General features: G+C 40.2%; 1 protein-coding gene across 1 annotated transcript; it reads left to right on the top strand.

The window, feature by feature from the left end:
* Positions 1–713: 713 nt before the first annotated feature.
* Positions 714–12,218, top strand: LOC121514287 (immunoglobulin superfamily DCC subclass member 3-like). Its single transcript, XM_041794424.1, has 11 exons — positions 714–1,014; positions 1,100–1,244; positions 1,366–1,499; positions 4,876–5,016; positions 5,097–5,255; positions 8,953–9,118; positions 10,946–11,196; positions 11,272–11,436; positions 11,528–11,716; positions 11,904–12,011; positions 12,091–12,218. The coding sequence occupies exons 1-11, from the start codon at positions 714–716 to the stop codon at positions 12,216–12,218; spliced, it is 1,887 nt and encodes a 628-aa protein (XP_041650358.1).
* The last annotated feature ends 1,798 nt before the right edge of the window (positions 12,219–14,016 follow it).

Below are 14,016 nucleotides of genomic sequence, written 5' to 3'. Positions count from 1 at the left end.
GTTGTTTTTTGTTGTTTGGTATTGTCGGGTTGCCTGTGAGACCTTACTGAGGGCAAACTGAGCTCACAGAGTTATTGTGCATTGTTGTGTGTTGTTGTAAACATTGTGTTGTTGTGTATTGTTGTTTATTTGTGTGATGCCTGTGAGGCTGTACTGAGGGCAAACTGAGCTCATGTGTACTTTGTACTGCTGTTTATTGTAGTCTATTTTTGTGCTGCCTGTGAGACCGTACTGAGGGCAAACTGAGCTCATGTGTACTATATGTTGCAGTTTATTGTAGTTTATTTTTGTGCTGCCTGTGAGACCGTACTGAGGGCAAACTGAGGTCACATGTACTATGTGTTGCTGTTTGTGTGCTGCCTGTGAGACCGTACTGAGGGCAAACTGATCTCATGTATACTTTGTGTTGTTGTTTATTATTGTTTATTTATGTGCTGCCTGTGAGACCATACTGAGGGCAAACTGATCTCATGTATACTTTGTGTTGTTGTTTATTATTGTTTATTTATGTGCTGCCTGTGAGACCATACTGAGGGCAAACTGAGGTCACATGTACTATGTGTTGCTGTTTGTGTGCTGCCTGTGAGACCGTACTGAGGGCAAACTGATCTCATGTATACTTTGTGTTGTTGTTTATTATTGTTTATTTATGTGCTGCCTGTGAGACCATCCTGAGGGCAAACTGATCTCACCATGTTTTTGTCTCAGGTGTGATGGGTGCCACCGAGCTTGCCTTCCTCAGAGAACCTGCTGATGTCATCGCTGTTAGAGACCGCCCCCTGATGTTGGACTGCCAGGTGGAGGGAGAGGGGCCTATCACCATCACCTGGAGACGAAATGGTGTTCCCGTGGTAACAGGTGACCGGGCCATGGTGCTCGCTAACGGAACCCTTCTGATCAGGAGCGTCGCCAAGAGACGAGAGAGCAATGAGACCGACGCTGGAGAGTACGACTGTGCCGCTCAGAACCACTATGGACGCCTGATCAGCCGCAAAGCCCGCGTACTGCTTGCCTGTGAGTCACATGACCTCTGAGGTCACAAACATGGTATCTACACAAACACACAGGTATGAATAACAGCTTTATTCCTACCCCACAGCTCTCCCTAAGTTCCTCTCACACCCTGAGTCCATGGCGGTGGATGAAGGGGGCGTGGCCAGACTCACCTGCCAGGTAAACGGAATCCCAGAAGCCAACATCACGTGGCAGAAAGACCGACGCCCACTGAGCCTTGATGATCCAAGGTACAGGTCACATGACCAGTGCATGATAAATACTGTGATCTAATTGACCAATAAATGATCAATAACAGGAAGTCACACACTGATTTATCATTAATCTACCTGATATCTTCCTCTCTCTCAGGTACACTCTGCTGCCCAATGGCGTGCTGCAGATCAACGGCGTACGGCGGACAGACAGCGGTTTGTTTCGATGTGTTGCCACAAACATCGCCAACACACGATACAGCCACGAGGCCCAGCTGTCCGTCACCGGTAAGACAGATGTAACCTTTATGCTGAGGTTAGCTTTAAGTTTAGTGTTAAATAAAGTAAAGGTAAGTGACTTTAATCTACAAGGGCTAGATAAGAAAAGAAGCTTCTAGGACTGACTGTGGAGCCTATAAGGTGCACCAAACAATACCACAAGAAACACACACAATAACTGATTTTAAAGGAAAAAAAAATCTCTCATTTAAACACAGTAACAATATTTTTCTAAATCTATAGATTCAAACTTATCAAACAACCAATAAATAGTGCACTTTAAATCACTTTACCAGTAATACAATAATGAAATAATGCACTTTACCGATCAAATAATGCATTCTTAAATGATTGTATGAGTAATCCAATAAAAAATGCACTTTACAAACCAAATAATGAACTTCAAATCACTGTATCAGTGATACAATAATTAAATAATGGTAACATTGTATACAAAAATAAATTAATTAATCTACACCATGTACTGGGGATTTAAACTCAAATTTGCCACACACTGAAGCCATTAACTGCTTCAGGTAACCAAAAATAAAATGCTTTTAACATTAAATAAAGTTGCTCTTTAAAGTGCTAAAAAGCAGTTCAGGGATTTAAACAAAGTAATGATTTACTCAGAGCATGAATAAATGTGTTGATCATTAAGCACATCAGATAATTCAACACGTGACACACCATTAAGATCCACTGAAGTTAGCATTGCTAATGTGTGCTAGCTTGGCTAATGGCTACAGCTAAATGAATAGAGTTTTGCTTGGGGAGTATTAGCCGCGGCTAGCAGAGCTAACATTAGCATCGTATTATAATATACATAGCTCAAGGTATTAGCAGCCGTGGCTAGCGGCGCTATCGTTAGCGTTAACTTTTGAAATGTTTGCATGATAAATGATGCTCACCATGCGATTCTTTTACTGCAACTGACTCTTCAGTCTTCTTCTCTTCCAGGAGGTAGCACGTTGCAGGAGATGGTTCTGACATTCCATCCTTGTCATCCTTTAAGATATTAAAACATTCCATCCTAGTCATCCTTTAAGATATTTAAACATTCCATCCTTGTCATCCTTTAAGATAGTAAAACATTCCATCCTTGTCATCCTTTAAGATATTAAAACATTCCATCCTTGTCATCCTTTAAGATAATTAAACATTCCATCCTTGTCATCCTTTTAAGATAATAAAATATTCCATCCTTGTCATCCTTTAAGATATTTAAACATTCCATCCTTGTCATCCTTTAAGATATTAAAACATTCCATCCTAGTCATCCTTTAAGATATTAAAACATTCCATCCTTGTCATCCTTTAAGATATTAAAACATTCCATCCTTGTCATCCTTTAAGATAATTAAACATTCCATCCTTGTCATCCTTTTAAGATAATAAAATATTCCATCCTTGTCATCCTTTAAGATATTAAAACATTCCATCCTTGTCATCCTTTAAGATGTTAAAACATTCCAGCCTTGTCATCCTTTAAGATATTAAAACATTCCATCCTTGTCATCCTTTAAGATAATTAAACATTCCATCCTTGTCATCCTTTAAGATAATTAAACATTCCATCCTTGTCATCCTTTAAGATAATTAAACATTCCATCCTTGTCATCCTTTAAGATATTAAAACATTCCATCCTTGTCATCCTTTAAGATAATTAAACATTCCATCCTTGTCATCCTTTTAAGATAATAAAACATTCCATCCTTGTCATCCTTTAAGATAATTAAACATTCCATCCTTGTCATCCTTTAAGATATTAAAACATTCCAGCCTTGTCATCCTTTAAGATATTAAAACATTCCATCCTTGTCATCCTTTAAGATAATTAAACATTCCATCCTTGTCATCCTTTAAGATAATTAAACATTCCATCCTTGTCATCCTTTAAGATAATTAAACATTCCATCCTTGTCATCCTTTTAAGATAATAAAATATTCCATCCTTGTCATCCTTTAAGATATTAAAACATTCCATCCTTGTCATCCTTTAAGATAATTAAACATTCCATCCTTGTCATCCTTTAAGATATTAAAACATTCCATCCTTGTCATCCTTTAAGATAATTAAACATTCCATCCTTGTCATCCTTTAAGATATTAAAACATTCCATCCTTGTCATCCTTTAAGATAATTAAACATTCCATTCTGTCATCCTTTAAGATAATTAAACATTCCATCCTTGTCATCCTTTAAGATAATAAAACATTCCATCCTTGTCATCCTTTTAAGATAATAAAACATTCCATCCTTGTCATCCTTTAAGATATTAAAACATTCCATCCTTGTCATCCTTTAAGATATTAAAACATTCCAGCCTTGTCATCCTTTAAGATATTAAAACATTCCATCCTTGTCATCCTTTAAGATAATTAAACATTCCATCCTTGTCATCCTTTAAGATAATTAAACATTCCATCCTTGTCATCCTTTAAGATAATTAAACATTCCATCCTTGTCATCCTTTTAAGATAATAAAATATTCCATCCTTGTCATCCTTTAAGATATTAAAACATTCCATCCTTGTCATCCTTTAAGATAATTAAACATTCCATCCTTGTCATCCTTTAAGATATTAAAACATTCCATCCTTGTCATCCTTTAAGATAATTAAACATTCCATCCTTGTCATCCTTTAAGATATTAAAACATTCCATCCTTGTCATCCTTTAAGATAATTAAACATTCCATCCTTGTCATCCTTTAAGATAATTAAACATTCCATCCTTGTCATCCTTTTAAGATAATAAAACATTCCATCCTTGTCATCCTTTAAGATATTAAAACATTCCATCCTTGTCATCCTTTAAGATGTTAAAACATTCCATCCTTGTCATCCTTTAAGATATTAAAACATTCCAGCCTTGTCATCCTTTAAGATATTAAAACATTCCATCCTTGTCATCCTTTAAGATAATTAAACATTCCATCCTTGTCATCCTTTAAGATAATTAAACATTCCATCCTTGTCATCCTTTAAGATAATTAAACATTCCATCCTTGTCATCCTTTAAGATAATAAAATATTCCATCCTTGTCATCCTTTAAGATATTAAAACATTCCATCCTTGTCATCCTTTAAGATAATTAAACATTCCATCCTTGTCATCCTTTAAGATATTAAAACATTCCATCCTTGTCATCCTTTAAGATAATTAAACATTCCGTCCTTGTCATCCTTTAAGATAATTAAACATTCCATCCTTGTCATCCTTTTAAGATAATAAAATATTCCATCCTTGCCTTTAAAGATGATGAAATCAAAGCATATGAAGCATTCTGAAACAGTTAATGTGAATCTTGTCCTGTGAAGCCAGGCTGTTGTAACTCATTTAGAAAATCTCTCAGTACTAATGATGGTTTCGTGGTTCTGTTCCAGTTGCAGGATCCAGGATCTACAGAGAGCCCGTCATCCTGTCGGGTCCTCAGAACCTCACCATCAATGTGCACCAGACCGCCATCTTGGAATGCATCGCCACAGGCAACCCGCGCCCCATCGTGTCCTGGAGCCGCCTCGGTGAGACCAGAGATCCATCAGAAACCAGACTGTGATTCTGACGGTCTGGTTACCGTGGTAACATCATGTGTTTGTTCCAGATGGGCGGTCAATCGGTGTGGAGGGGATCCAGGTGTTGGGGACAGGTAACCTGATGATCTCTGACGCTACACTACAGCACTCGGGGGTCTACGTCTGCTCCGCTAACAGACCTGGGAGCAGGTCCAGGAGGACGGCACTTGGACGACTCGTAGTGCAAGGTACACGTCCAAAAACCTGGATCAGAACCAGACTGGGCAGACATTAATGTTAATAATGTCAGTAAATGGATCTGGTCTTCTTGAACCTTTATAACCCTCAGACCTCAGTAACATAAAGTTCCTTATCAACTCTTTAGTAACATAAACATCGTCATCTAAAAACTTCCATAACATAAAAATCAAATTCTCAAATTTCCTTTAGAATACCTTAAACTCTGAAGCAAATACCCCAAAAAATTGTAATAAAATTCTCCAAAACACCAGAAAATTTCCAGAAAAAAAAGAAGGTCCAGGAAAAAAAAAAAAATCCTGAAACATCTGAAAAAAAAAATCCAGATTTGTAATATAAATACTCAAAGATTTTTTGGCAACAAGCTTCCAAAGAAACAGTCAGAAATATCCTTGAAAATTGCTAAAAATGTCATAGCAAATCCTCTCAGTATTTTAAGTGAATTTTTAGGGTCTTAGGAGGTTAATGAACAGAACAACTGATTGTAAAACATGTTTCATTTATTTTTTCAGATAAAAACATTTGTGATATTGAGTGACATGAATGTTGTCATCCAAAAACTACTATTCAATTATTATTATTATTTCGTTGTCATTTTTATTATTAATATTATTATTTTTTATTATTATTATTATTTCATTTTATTGTTATTTTTTTCATTATTATTATCATTATTATTATTATTATTATCATTATTATTATTATTATTATTATTATTATTATTATTATCATTATTATTATTATTATTATTATCATTATTATTATTATTATTATTATCATTATTATTATTATTATTATTATTATTATTATTATTATCATTATTATTATTATTATTATTATTATCATTATTATTATTATTATTATTATTATTATTATTATTATCATTATTATTATTATTATTATTATTATCATTATTATTATTATTATTATTATCATTATTATTATTATCATTATTATTATTATTATCATTATTATTATTATTATTATTATTATTATTATTATTATTATTATCATTATTATTATTATTATTATTATTATTATCATTATTATTATTATTATTATTATTATTATTATCATTATTATTATTATTATTATTATTATTATTATTATTATTATTATTATTATTATTATTATCATTATTATTATTATTATCATTATTATTATTATTATTATTATTATTATTATTATTATTATTATCATTATTATGCTTGCTGTACATGCAGAAGTGGAAACAAGCTAAACCAGAGAATTCTATTAAATTAGAATAATGAATTTTTTTTTCTTTGAAATACTCTGTTTTGGCCATCTTCAGTCCTGGTGATTAAACATAAATACTCACATTTTTATTTATTTATTTTAGAATTTTAACCCCTTAAATGCCAATCTAGGGGCTAAAACCCACCTAGTAAAAGATACAAAGAAGTCTTGATTTCCACATTCTTTGTGGTAGGTGAGATGTTTTTAATACATGGACACAGTGGTAGAGATGTCACTGATGCATTAGTTCACGTTCAGAAAAATGTGGAACCAAAAACGACATTTTCAGTGGTTTTCAACGGGACATTTCTTGTCCTTAGGAACAGGGTTTTGGTGTAGCTCAGCCATTTTAGGCTAATGTAAGGAACTGAGACTAAAATCCTGAAAATTTTACAAATGAATATCCTCTGGCAAGTTGAGCTTTTTTCATTCAACAATGCCAAAATGGTTTGAAAATAAAAAACTGAATGGCATTAGATATTCCTAAGGTCTCTCAAGGGTTAAACTCCCTCTGTCCATCTATAGATCCTGATCCTGATCAATAACCTGACTGATCAGCTGGAGTTCATCTTCAGCTCTCATCAACGCTGCTGTTTACAGATGAACTTGAACTCATCACGCTGCCTTGAGGAACGTTTGTTTGTTTTGCTCTCAGAGTGTGTGAAAGGTCAAAGGTTGGCTCTCCATGAATCAACTTTATTTCTATGTTAATGACCCCCCCCACACACTCTGACCTCTGACCCCCCCTTATAGCAGAGTGGGCGGTCCTTCAGGAGGTTATTTAAGGTGACAGAGACCCTTGTGATGTAGTGTCGCTGGTGGTTACCGTGGAGATGGAGCAGACGGAGGCGAGACAGCACCTGCCAGTCTTTGGGGGGGGGGGTCAGGGGTCAGAGGTCCACATGGTGCTCTAGCACAAAGACAAGTTCAAGTTCGGGGGGGCAGAGAGGGAGGGGGTTCTCACAGATGATGAAGAGACAGAAACTCTGAGAGCCAATCAGAGAGACAGAAATTATCAATACATAAAAATACACATAAGAGCCTCTGAAATTAATCAGTCTGTAAATAAATAAAGATAAGAGCTCTTACTAGAAGGATAATAGTGACTAATAAATAGAATAATAATCATTTATTCATGTTCACAGCAAAAATAAAAACAGAAATTTGAGATAATTTTGTGTCTACTCTCCACCAGATGGTGTCGTTTTAACCAAATGTGTAGAAAAAACTTGAAAAAAAAAAGCATAAAACTGAATGTTGCTGCTTCTCATTGACATAACCTAGGCTGTAATAATTCAACACAAAAACTGCTTTCCATGTAGTATACTGAAAATAAATCATTTTTCTGTTTTTTTTCATCATAAAGATGGTGGCATCATGCCAAAAAAAAAAGACATTCAAAGGGTTAAAATCATCAAAAATTAATAATTATTTAATATCAATAATTAGGCCTGCTGTGGATAAATAAGCTTAATGACAGTAGAATAAAATATTAATGTAGAATTTTTTTTTTAGCTACTGTATGAAATGATTAGCAGCTTGAGTGTGACTAATATTAAACTAACCCTAAAGGCTTAATAATGGTGTCTTCTTATCCCAGTTTATTTATCGTCATCATCTCTAGGGGAGCTGAGAGATCCTGTAGAACTGATCCTGGAGTCTGATCCTGAATGTCAGGTCCTGGACTCTGAGAGTTCAGTTTTGTTTCTTTGAGTGTGCCGCCCCCTGCTGGTCACATCAGCCTCTGATAACAGCTCATACTGCAGAGAAGTTCCTTGTCTCCATAGTAACAGCAGTGATGTCACTCATTGTTTCCCAACCTGGGGTCCAGGGTCCCTGGAGATCCCCAAAGACAGAGAGGCTGTGTGTGTGTGTGTGTGTGTGTGTGTGTGGGGGGGGTAATATTTATGACCCTGGACCCTCAGTATGAATGTCCTGGAGGATAAAAGGGGCGGGGCTAACCCTAACCCCATATTCAGAGGGAGTAAAAGAGACCAGGGTGGGGGAAAGGAGTGACATCAGCAGTTTCCACCAAATATCATCAGCATCACCCTGTAGTCACAGCGGCTGGAGGGCAAAAAGAGTTTAGGCCTGTAGTACTCAGAGACAGATGTAGGTCAAACAATGACCTCTGATCTGATATCTACAGCTGACTGTTTCTGGTGTAAATGTAAGACAGAGAGTCTAGAGAGTTTAGAAAAAGGAAGGATGGATGTTTGGGGAACTGGACTGAGGAAAATTCTTCACAGCAGGGTTCACTTTGTGGTTTCATGGGTCAAGGAGAACTTCTGGAGTCACTGCTGTAACAATCCTGTTCTCTCTTTTCCTTTATCCTGTCCCGGTCTCTCCCGGTCTCTCCCGGTCTCTCCTGGTCTCTTCCGGTCTCTTCCGGTCTTTCCCGGTCTCTCCTGGTCTCTCCCGGTCTCTCAGCTCCTCCAGAGTTCGTGCAGTGGCCACAGTCCGTCTCCAGACCACCAGGGGGCAGTGCGGTCTTCAGCTGTACGGCATCTGGAGCTCCTGAACCTCACCTGATCTGGCTGAAGAACGGCAAACTGTTGACACCGAGTGGCAACGTCAAACTGACCAACGGAAACACGTAAGAACCCGGAGATACGTGGACGTGTTCATAGGCGTCAGACAGAGTTAGCATGACTGCTAATTTAGTTCAGCCATGCAGGAATGAGATAAACATGCTAATCTGAGTCAAAGCGATATTTTTAACACGTTTGTTGCTAACATGAGTCCAGAACCAGGGTACAGGTTACAGAAAGTTTTTAAAATAGTAACTAGATCAAAATTGCAATGTCAGCTGAAATTGCATGGGGATGCTGAGAGCTGAATTGTGGAAGAACTGCTGAAAATAGCGTAAGGCACAAAAATAGCTGAAAATAGCATAAAGTAGCCTAAAATGGCATAAAAGTAGCTGAAAATGGCATTCAATAGCTCAAAAAAGGATAAAAATAGCTGAAATTAGCCTAAAAAAGCTGAAAATAGCATAAAAACAGCTGAAAGTAGCCTGAAAATAGCTGAAAACAGCATGAAAATACCTGATTTTGGCCTAAAAGTAGCTGAAAATTGCATTCAATGGCTGAAAAAGCATAGAAAAAGCTGAAAATAGCATGAAAATAGTTATATTTTACAAAATTATAAAAGTTAGAAATGAGAAATGTCATAGCAGTTGAAACTGAATTTCTAAAAGTTTAAATGTGTCGATATGACAAAGTTTGAAGGAGGAGATAGCTGGCGTGGAAGAAGAATAATAAACAAAATGGCCAACATGAAAATCAACAGTTTGGACTAATAACAACAAACCGTGGCTCCCAGCAGCACTGAAGGGCCCTCGCAGCCTGGTGCATGCTGGGATGTGTTGCAGCTGCAGGAGTGTGGTATTAGTCCATGCAGTGTTCGGCAGAGAGAACATGGAGATCCTCCTAGGATGGTTATTTATCACATGAAATTAAGAAAAAAGAGTTCCTTTCAGTAGATGGCGCTATAGCAATAAACATTCCCATGTGTACAGGAGCAGACCCTGATAATACTGTATATGTGAGCTTTAATGAAATCAGATTTTTGTGACAGTTAAGTCTACTTCCTGTTTGTTGGTGAAACACCAGAATGTTCGCCATAGCCGCTGAGGCGTCCTTCAGTGAACCCTGTCAGTGTTATAGACAAATACAGCCTTTCTTGATTTTTAAAAACAGACTTAGAGGAGTGAAGAAATGACTACACTGTTTGCCTTTCTTTTTTTTATGTAGGTCTAGTCCAGATGTATAAGCCCACCAATGTTCATAGTCCTGCATTCAACCTGGAAAAAAATATTCCAATCCACTTTGTTGCACAGTTTACTAAATATTATAGAAGGCACCTTTGAGCCATTAGGCCACACCCACTAATCACAATCATATGGTATGTAAGTTATTTCCAAGGATCATGTGACATTTAAATGTGTAGAGGAGCGGACCCTGATAATATCTGTGAGATATTAAGGAATTCAGATATTTTCTATGGGAGTTAAGTCTACTTCCTGTTTGTTGGCGAGCCACCAGGAGTTCACCATAGCCTCAGAGGTTTTCTTCAGTGAACCTTGTCAGTGCAACAGTGACTGAATAAAGGCCTTTCTTTACAAATATGAGATTTATGTTTTAAAAAGAGAGAAGTGAAGAAATGACTACACTGTTTGACTTCCTGTTGTCATCAGAGGGCGCTGTGGTTACATATTTACATGGTCAGGTTCAGTCAGAGACAGTGGTGTTAGGAATGATGGTGTTTGTTCACTGCTAAAAAGTAGACCAACTTTGGGCCCAGTTGTGTATCTGACAAATGTGGTTTAAGGTCGGTCGTTACGGGTCATTTACAGGTTAAATTAAAAAGGTCACAGGTTCAACACAGCCCATTTTCTCAGCCACTCTATCGCCCCCTGCAGGACTCTGGCCATCACCCGTATCACCCCTGAGGACGAGGCCATCTATCAGTGTATCGCAGAGAACAGCGCCGGCACCAACCAGGCCAGCGCCCGCCTCGCCATCAGCCAGGGGCCCGAGCTGCCCGAGGCCCCCGCTGGCCTGAAGGCCACCGCTCTAAGCTCTGGCAGCCTGCAGCTGAGCTGGGATCAGCCTGCAGAGGGCGCCACCCAGCAAATCATTGGATATGTCATACACATCAGGCGACTGGGAGGTAAGAACACGAGAGAGAGAGGATGTACCAATCAGAAACAAGCCTCAGTCTAACATCTGACCTTTGACCCCTCAGAGCCTGACAGCGCTGAGCTCCAGGAGGCTGTCAGCACGACTACGTTCAAACACGACTTCATCAACCTGGAGCCTGCCACCACCTACTCCATCTACCTGAAGGCCTACTCTGCCCAGGGAGGCAGCCAGCGCTCTGACACCATCACCGCCACCACACAGGGTGGAGGTATGTATGGCTTGGCATGCTCAGACCGCCACCTTTGACCGCCGACCACCTGAACCTAACCTTAACCTGCTCTTCTCTATCTGCCCCACAGTTCCCAGTCCTCCCAGTTTCTTCACCAAGGTGTTGAACCAGACCGCCATGCAGGTGTACTGGGAGCTGCCCAGTAAGCCAGGGAAGCTGGAGGGCTTTAGACTGGAGTACCATGGGGTCTCCAACCCAGAGGTCAAGGGGCAGGAAACCTTCCCGGCTCACATCAACACCCACACCATCTCCCATCTAGGTCAGTCTCTTAAAGGGACAGTACGTCAGTAACCCTAGAGCATTGTTTGTGTTGTCTGGGTTTTGCTCAAATCAGCTTTAACCTTCAGCTTCAGAGAGTCATGAGATGTTGTTTGCTCAGGCTCTGATTGGTCCATAAATATGTGTTTAGATTGCTAATATGCTAACTGTTGCTAACATCCCCACAGAGCCAGCAGACGTTTATGAGATCCAGCTGGTGGCGTTTAACGGGAACGGGGACAGTCCGTCGAACCGGCGCCTGGTGTCGCTGTCAGAGGGAGGCAACACTGCACCAGGTAAGAGCCTCACCTGGACTCACCTGAGCCTCCAGTGAAACAGTAACACCAGTTTAATGATGCGCTCTGTGTCCCACAGCTGGCCCCACCTGTAACTGTGACCATTCCTCCGGCGCCACGTCACCCCTGCTGGTCGGGATCCACAGCAGCCTGGCCTGCATCCTCTGCTGCCTGCTGCTCGTCCTGCTGGGATACAGACGCAGGTAGGACCTCTGTCACCATCTTCATCATCATCACCACCATCAGTATCCCCATTATCACCCCCAGATTTTTAGCAGAGGGTTAAAGAAAGGCCAGGTGCAATCTGATAATGTCATCATGACCTACTGATGATGTCATCTCTGCTCCTTGTTCAGTCTGTTCTGCAGGAAGGAAGTGAACTGGGAGACTCCACCCACTCTGAATGGTGTCAGAGGTCACAAAGGTCAAACACATGAGAGCATGGAGCTGAGCCAGGTAATACATCGGCTCTATCACAGGTGTTTTAGTGTTGATAGGTATGGTTACCATGGTTACAGTTGTTACTCCCATCAGGGTCTTTACAGGTTTGATCATATTTAGTTTTATTTTGGTAGTCTGTAGAGGAAATGCCTCATCCTGTCCCTCTCCTCCGCCCACAGAGATGTGACCCCAGCCCTCAACCACTGATGGTCATGGTTGAACCGACCCCACTGGTCCGACACGGCACAGGATAACCAGCAGACCGACCCCCCCACCCCCATCCCCACCAGCCTGTTTGTGCCTCCTCTGCTCTGACAGCCTTACAGCCTTTAGAATGAGTGAGATTATAGAGTTTATTATTGATTATTAATGATGAGGAACATCTGGAGAGCATCTGACACCACCAGGAACTAGAAACCTACCAGACTGTCAGATGTCCACGAGCTAAAACTACAATTCATTCACCAAAACCCAGACCTGAACTCGTCAGACCTTCTCTGTAGGCTGGCTTAATATCAGACAGTTTATAGTCTGTCTGAACCCCGATGATGGGAGTCTGACCTACTGACCCTGAATGGATCAGTGTCTCATGTGTAGCCAGCCTAGAGACTCTTATGTTTGAACCATGGGGAAGATGGTCACCTGGTTCCTGGCCACATGGTTTCATGGTTCCTGGTCTCCTGGGTACTTGTCACATGGTTTTTAAACTCATGGTTCCTTGTCATCTGGTTCCAGGTCACATGGTTCCTAGTCACATGGTTCCAGGTCACATGGTTCCAGGTCACATGGTTCCAGGTCACATGGTTCCAGGCCACATGGTTCTAGGCCACATGCTTCCAGGTCACATGGTTCCAGGTCACATGGTTCCAGGTCACATGGTTCCTAGTCACATGGTTCCAGGCCACATGCTTCCAGGTCACATGGTTCCAGGTCACATGGTTCCTAGTCACATGGTTCCAGGTCACATGGTTCCAGGCCAAATGCTTCCAGGTCACATGGTTCCAGGTCACATGGTTCCTAGTCACATGGTTCCAGGTCACATGGTTCCAGGTCACATGGTTCCAGGCCACATGCTTCCAGGTCACATGGTTCCAGGTAACATGGTTCCTAGTCACATGGTTCCAGGTCACATGGTTCCAGGTCACATGGTTCCTGGTCACATGGTTCCAGGTCACATGGTTCCTAGTCACATGGTTCCAGGCCACATGGTTCCAGGCCACTGGCTTCCAGGTCACATGGTTCCAGGTCACATGGTTCCTAGTCACATGGTTCCAGGCCACATGCTTCCAGGTCACATGGTGTCAGGTCACATGGTTCCTAGTCACATGGTTCCAGGTCACATGGTTCCAGGCCACATGCTTCCAGGTCACATGGTTCCAGGTCACATGGTTCCTAGTCACATGGTTCCAGGCCACATGCTTCCAGGTCACATGGTTCCAGGTCACATGGTTCCTAGTCACATGGTTCCATGTCACATGGTTCCTAGTCACATTGTTCCAGGTCACATGGTTCCAGGTCACATGGTTCCAGGTCACATGGTTCCAGGTCATATGGTTCCAGGCCC

The sequence above is a fragment of the Cheilinus undulatus genome, linkage group 8 (assembly GCF_018320785.1).
Source record: "Cheilinus undulatus linkage group 8, ASM1832078v1, whole genome shotgun sequence".
Lineage (NCBI taxonomy): Eukaryota > Metazoa > Chordata > Actinopteri > Labriformes > Labridae > Cheilinus > Cheilinus undulatus.
The sequence above is the reverse complement of the archived record's forward strand: the minus strand, read 5'-3'. Positions and strand labels throughout refer to the sequence as shown.

Bases quoted from the DNA above. Each gene is read 5' to 3' on its own strand.
- LOC121514287 (XM_041794424.1), top strand. From the start codon at position 714: ATGGGTGCCACCGAGCTTGCCTTCCTCAGAGAACCTGCTGATGTCATC. The intron at 1,500-4,875 runs AGACAGATGTAA...GTGGTTCTGTTC, and splicing joins CCAGCTGTCCGTCACCGGTA to CAGTTGCAGGATCCAGGATC. The intron at 11,197-11,271 runs GTAAGAACACGA...TTGACCCCTCAG, and splicing joins ACACATCAGGCGACTGGGAG to AGCCTGACAGCGCTGAGCTC.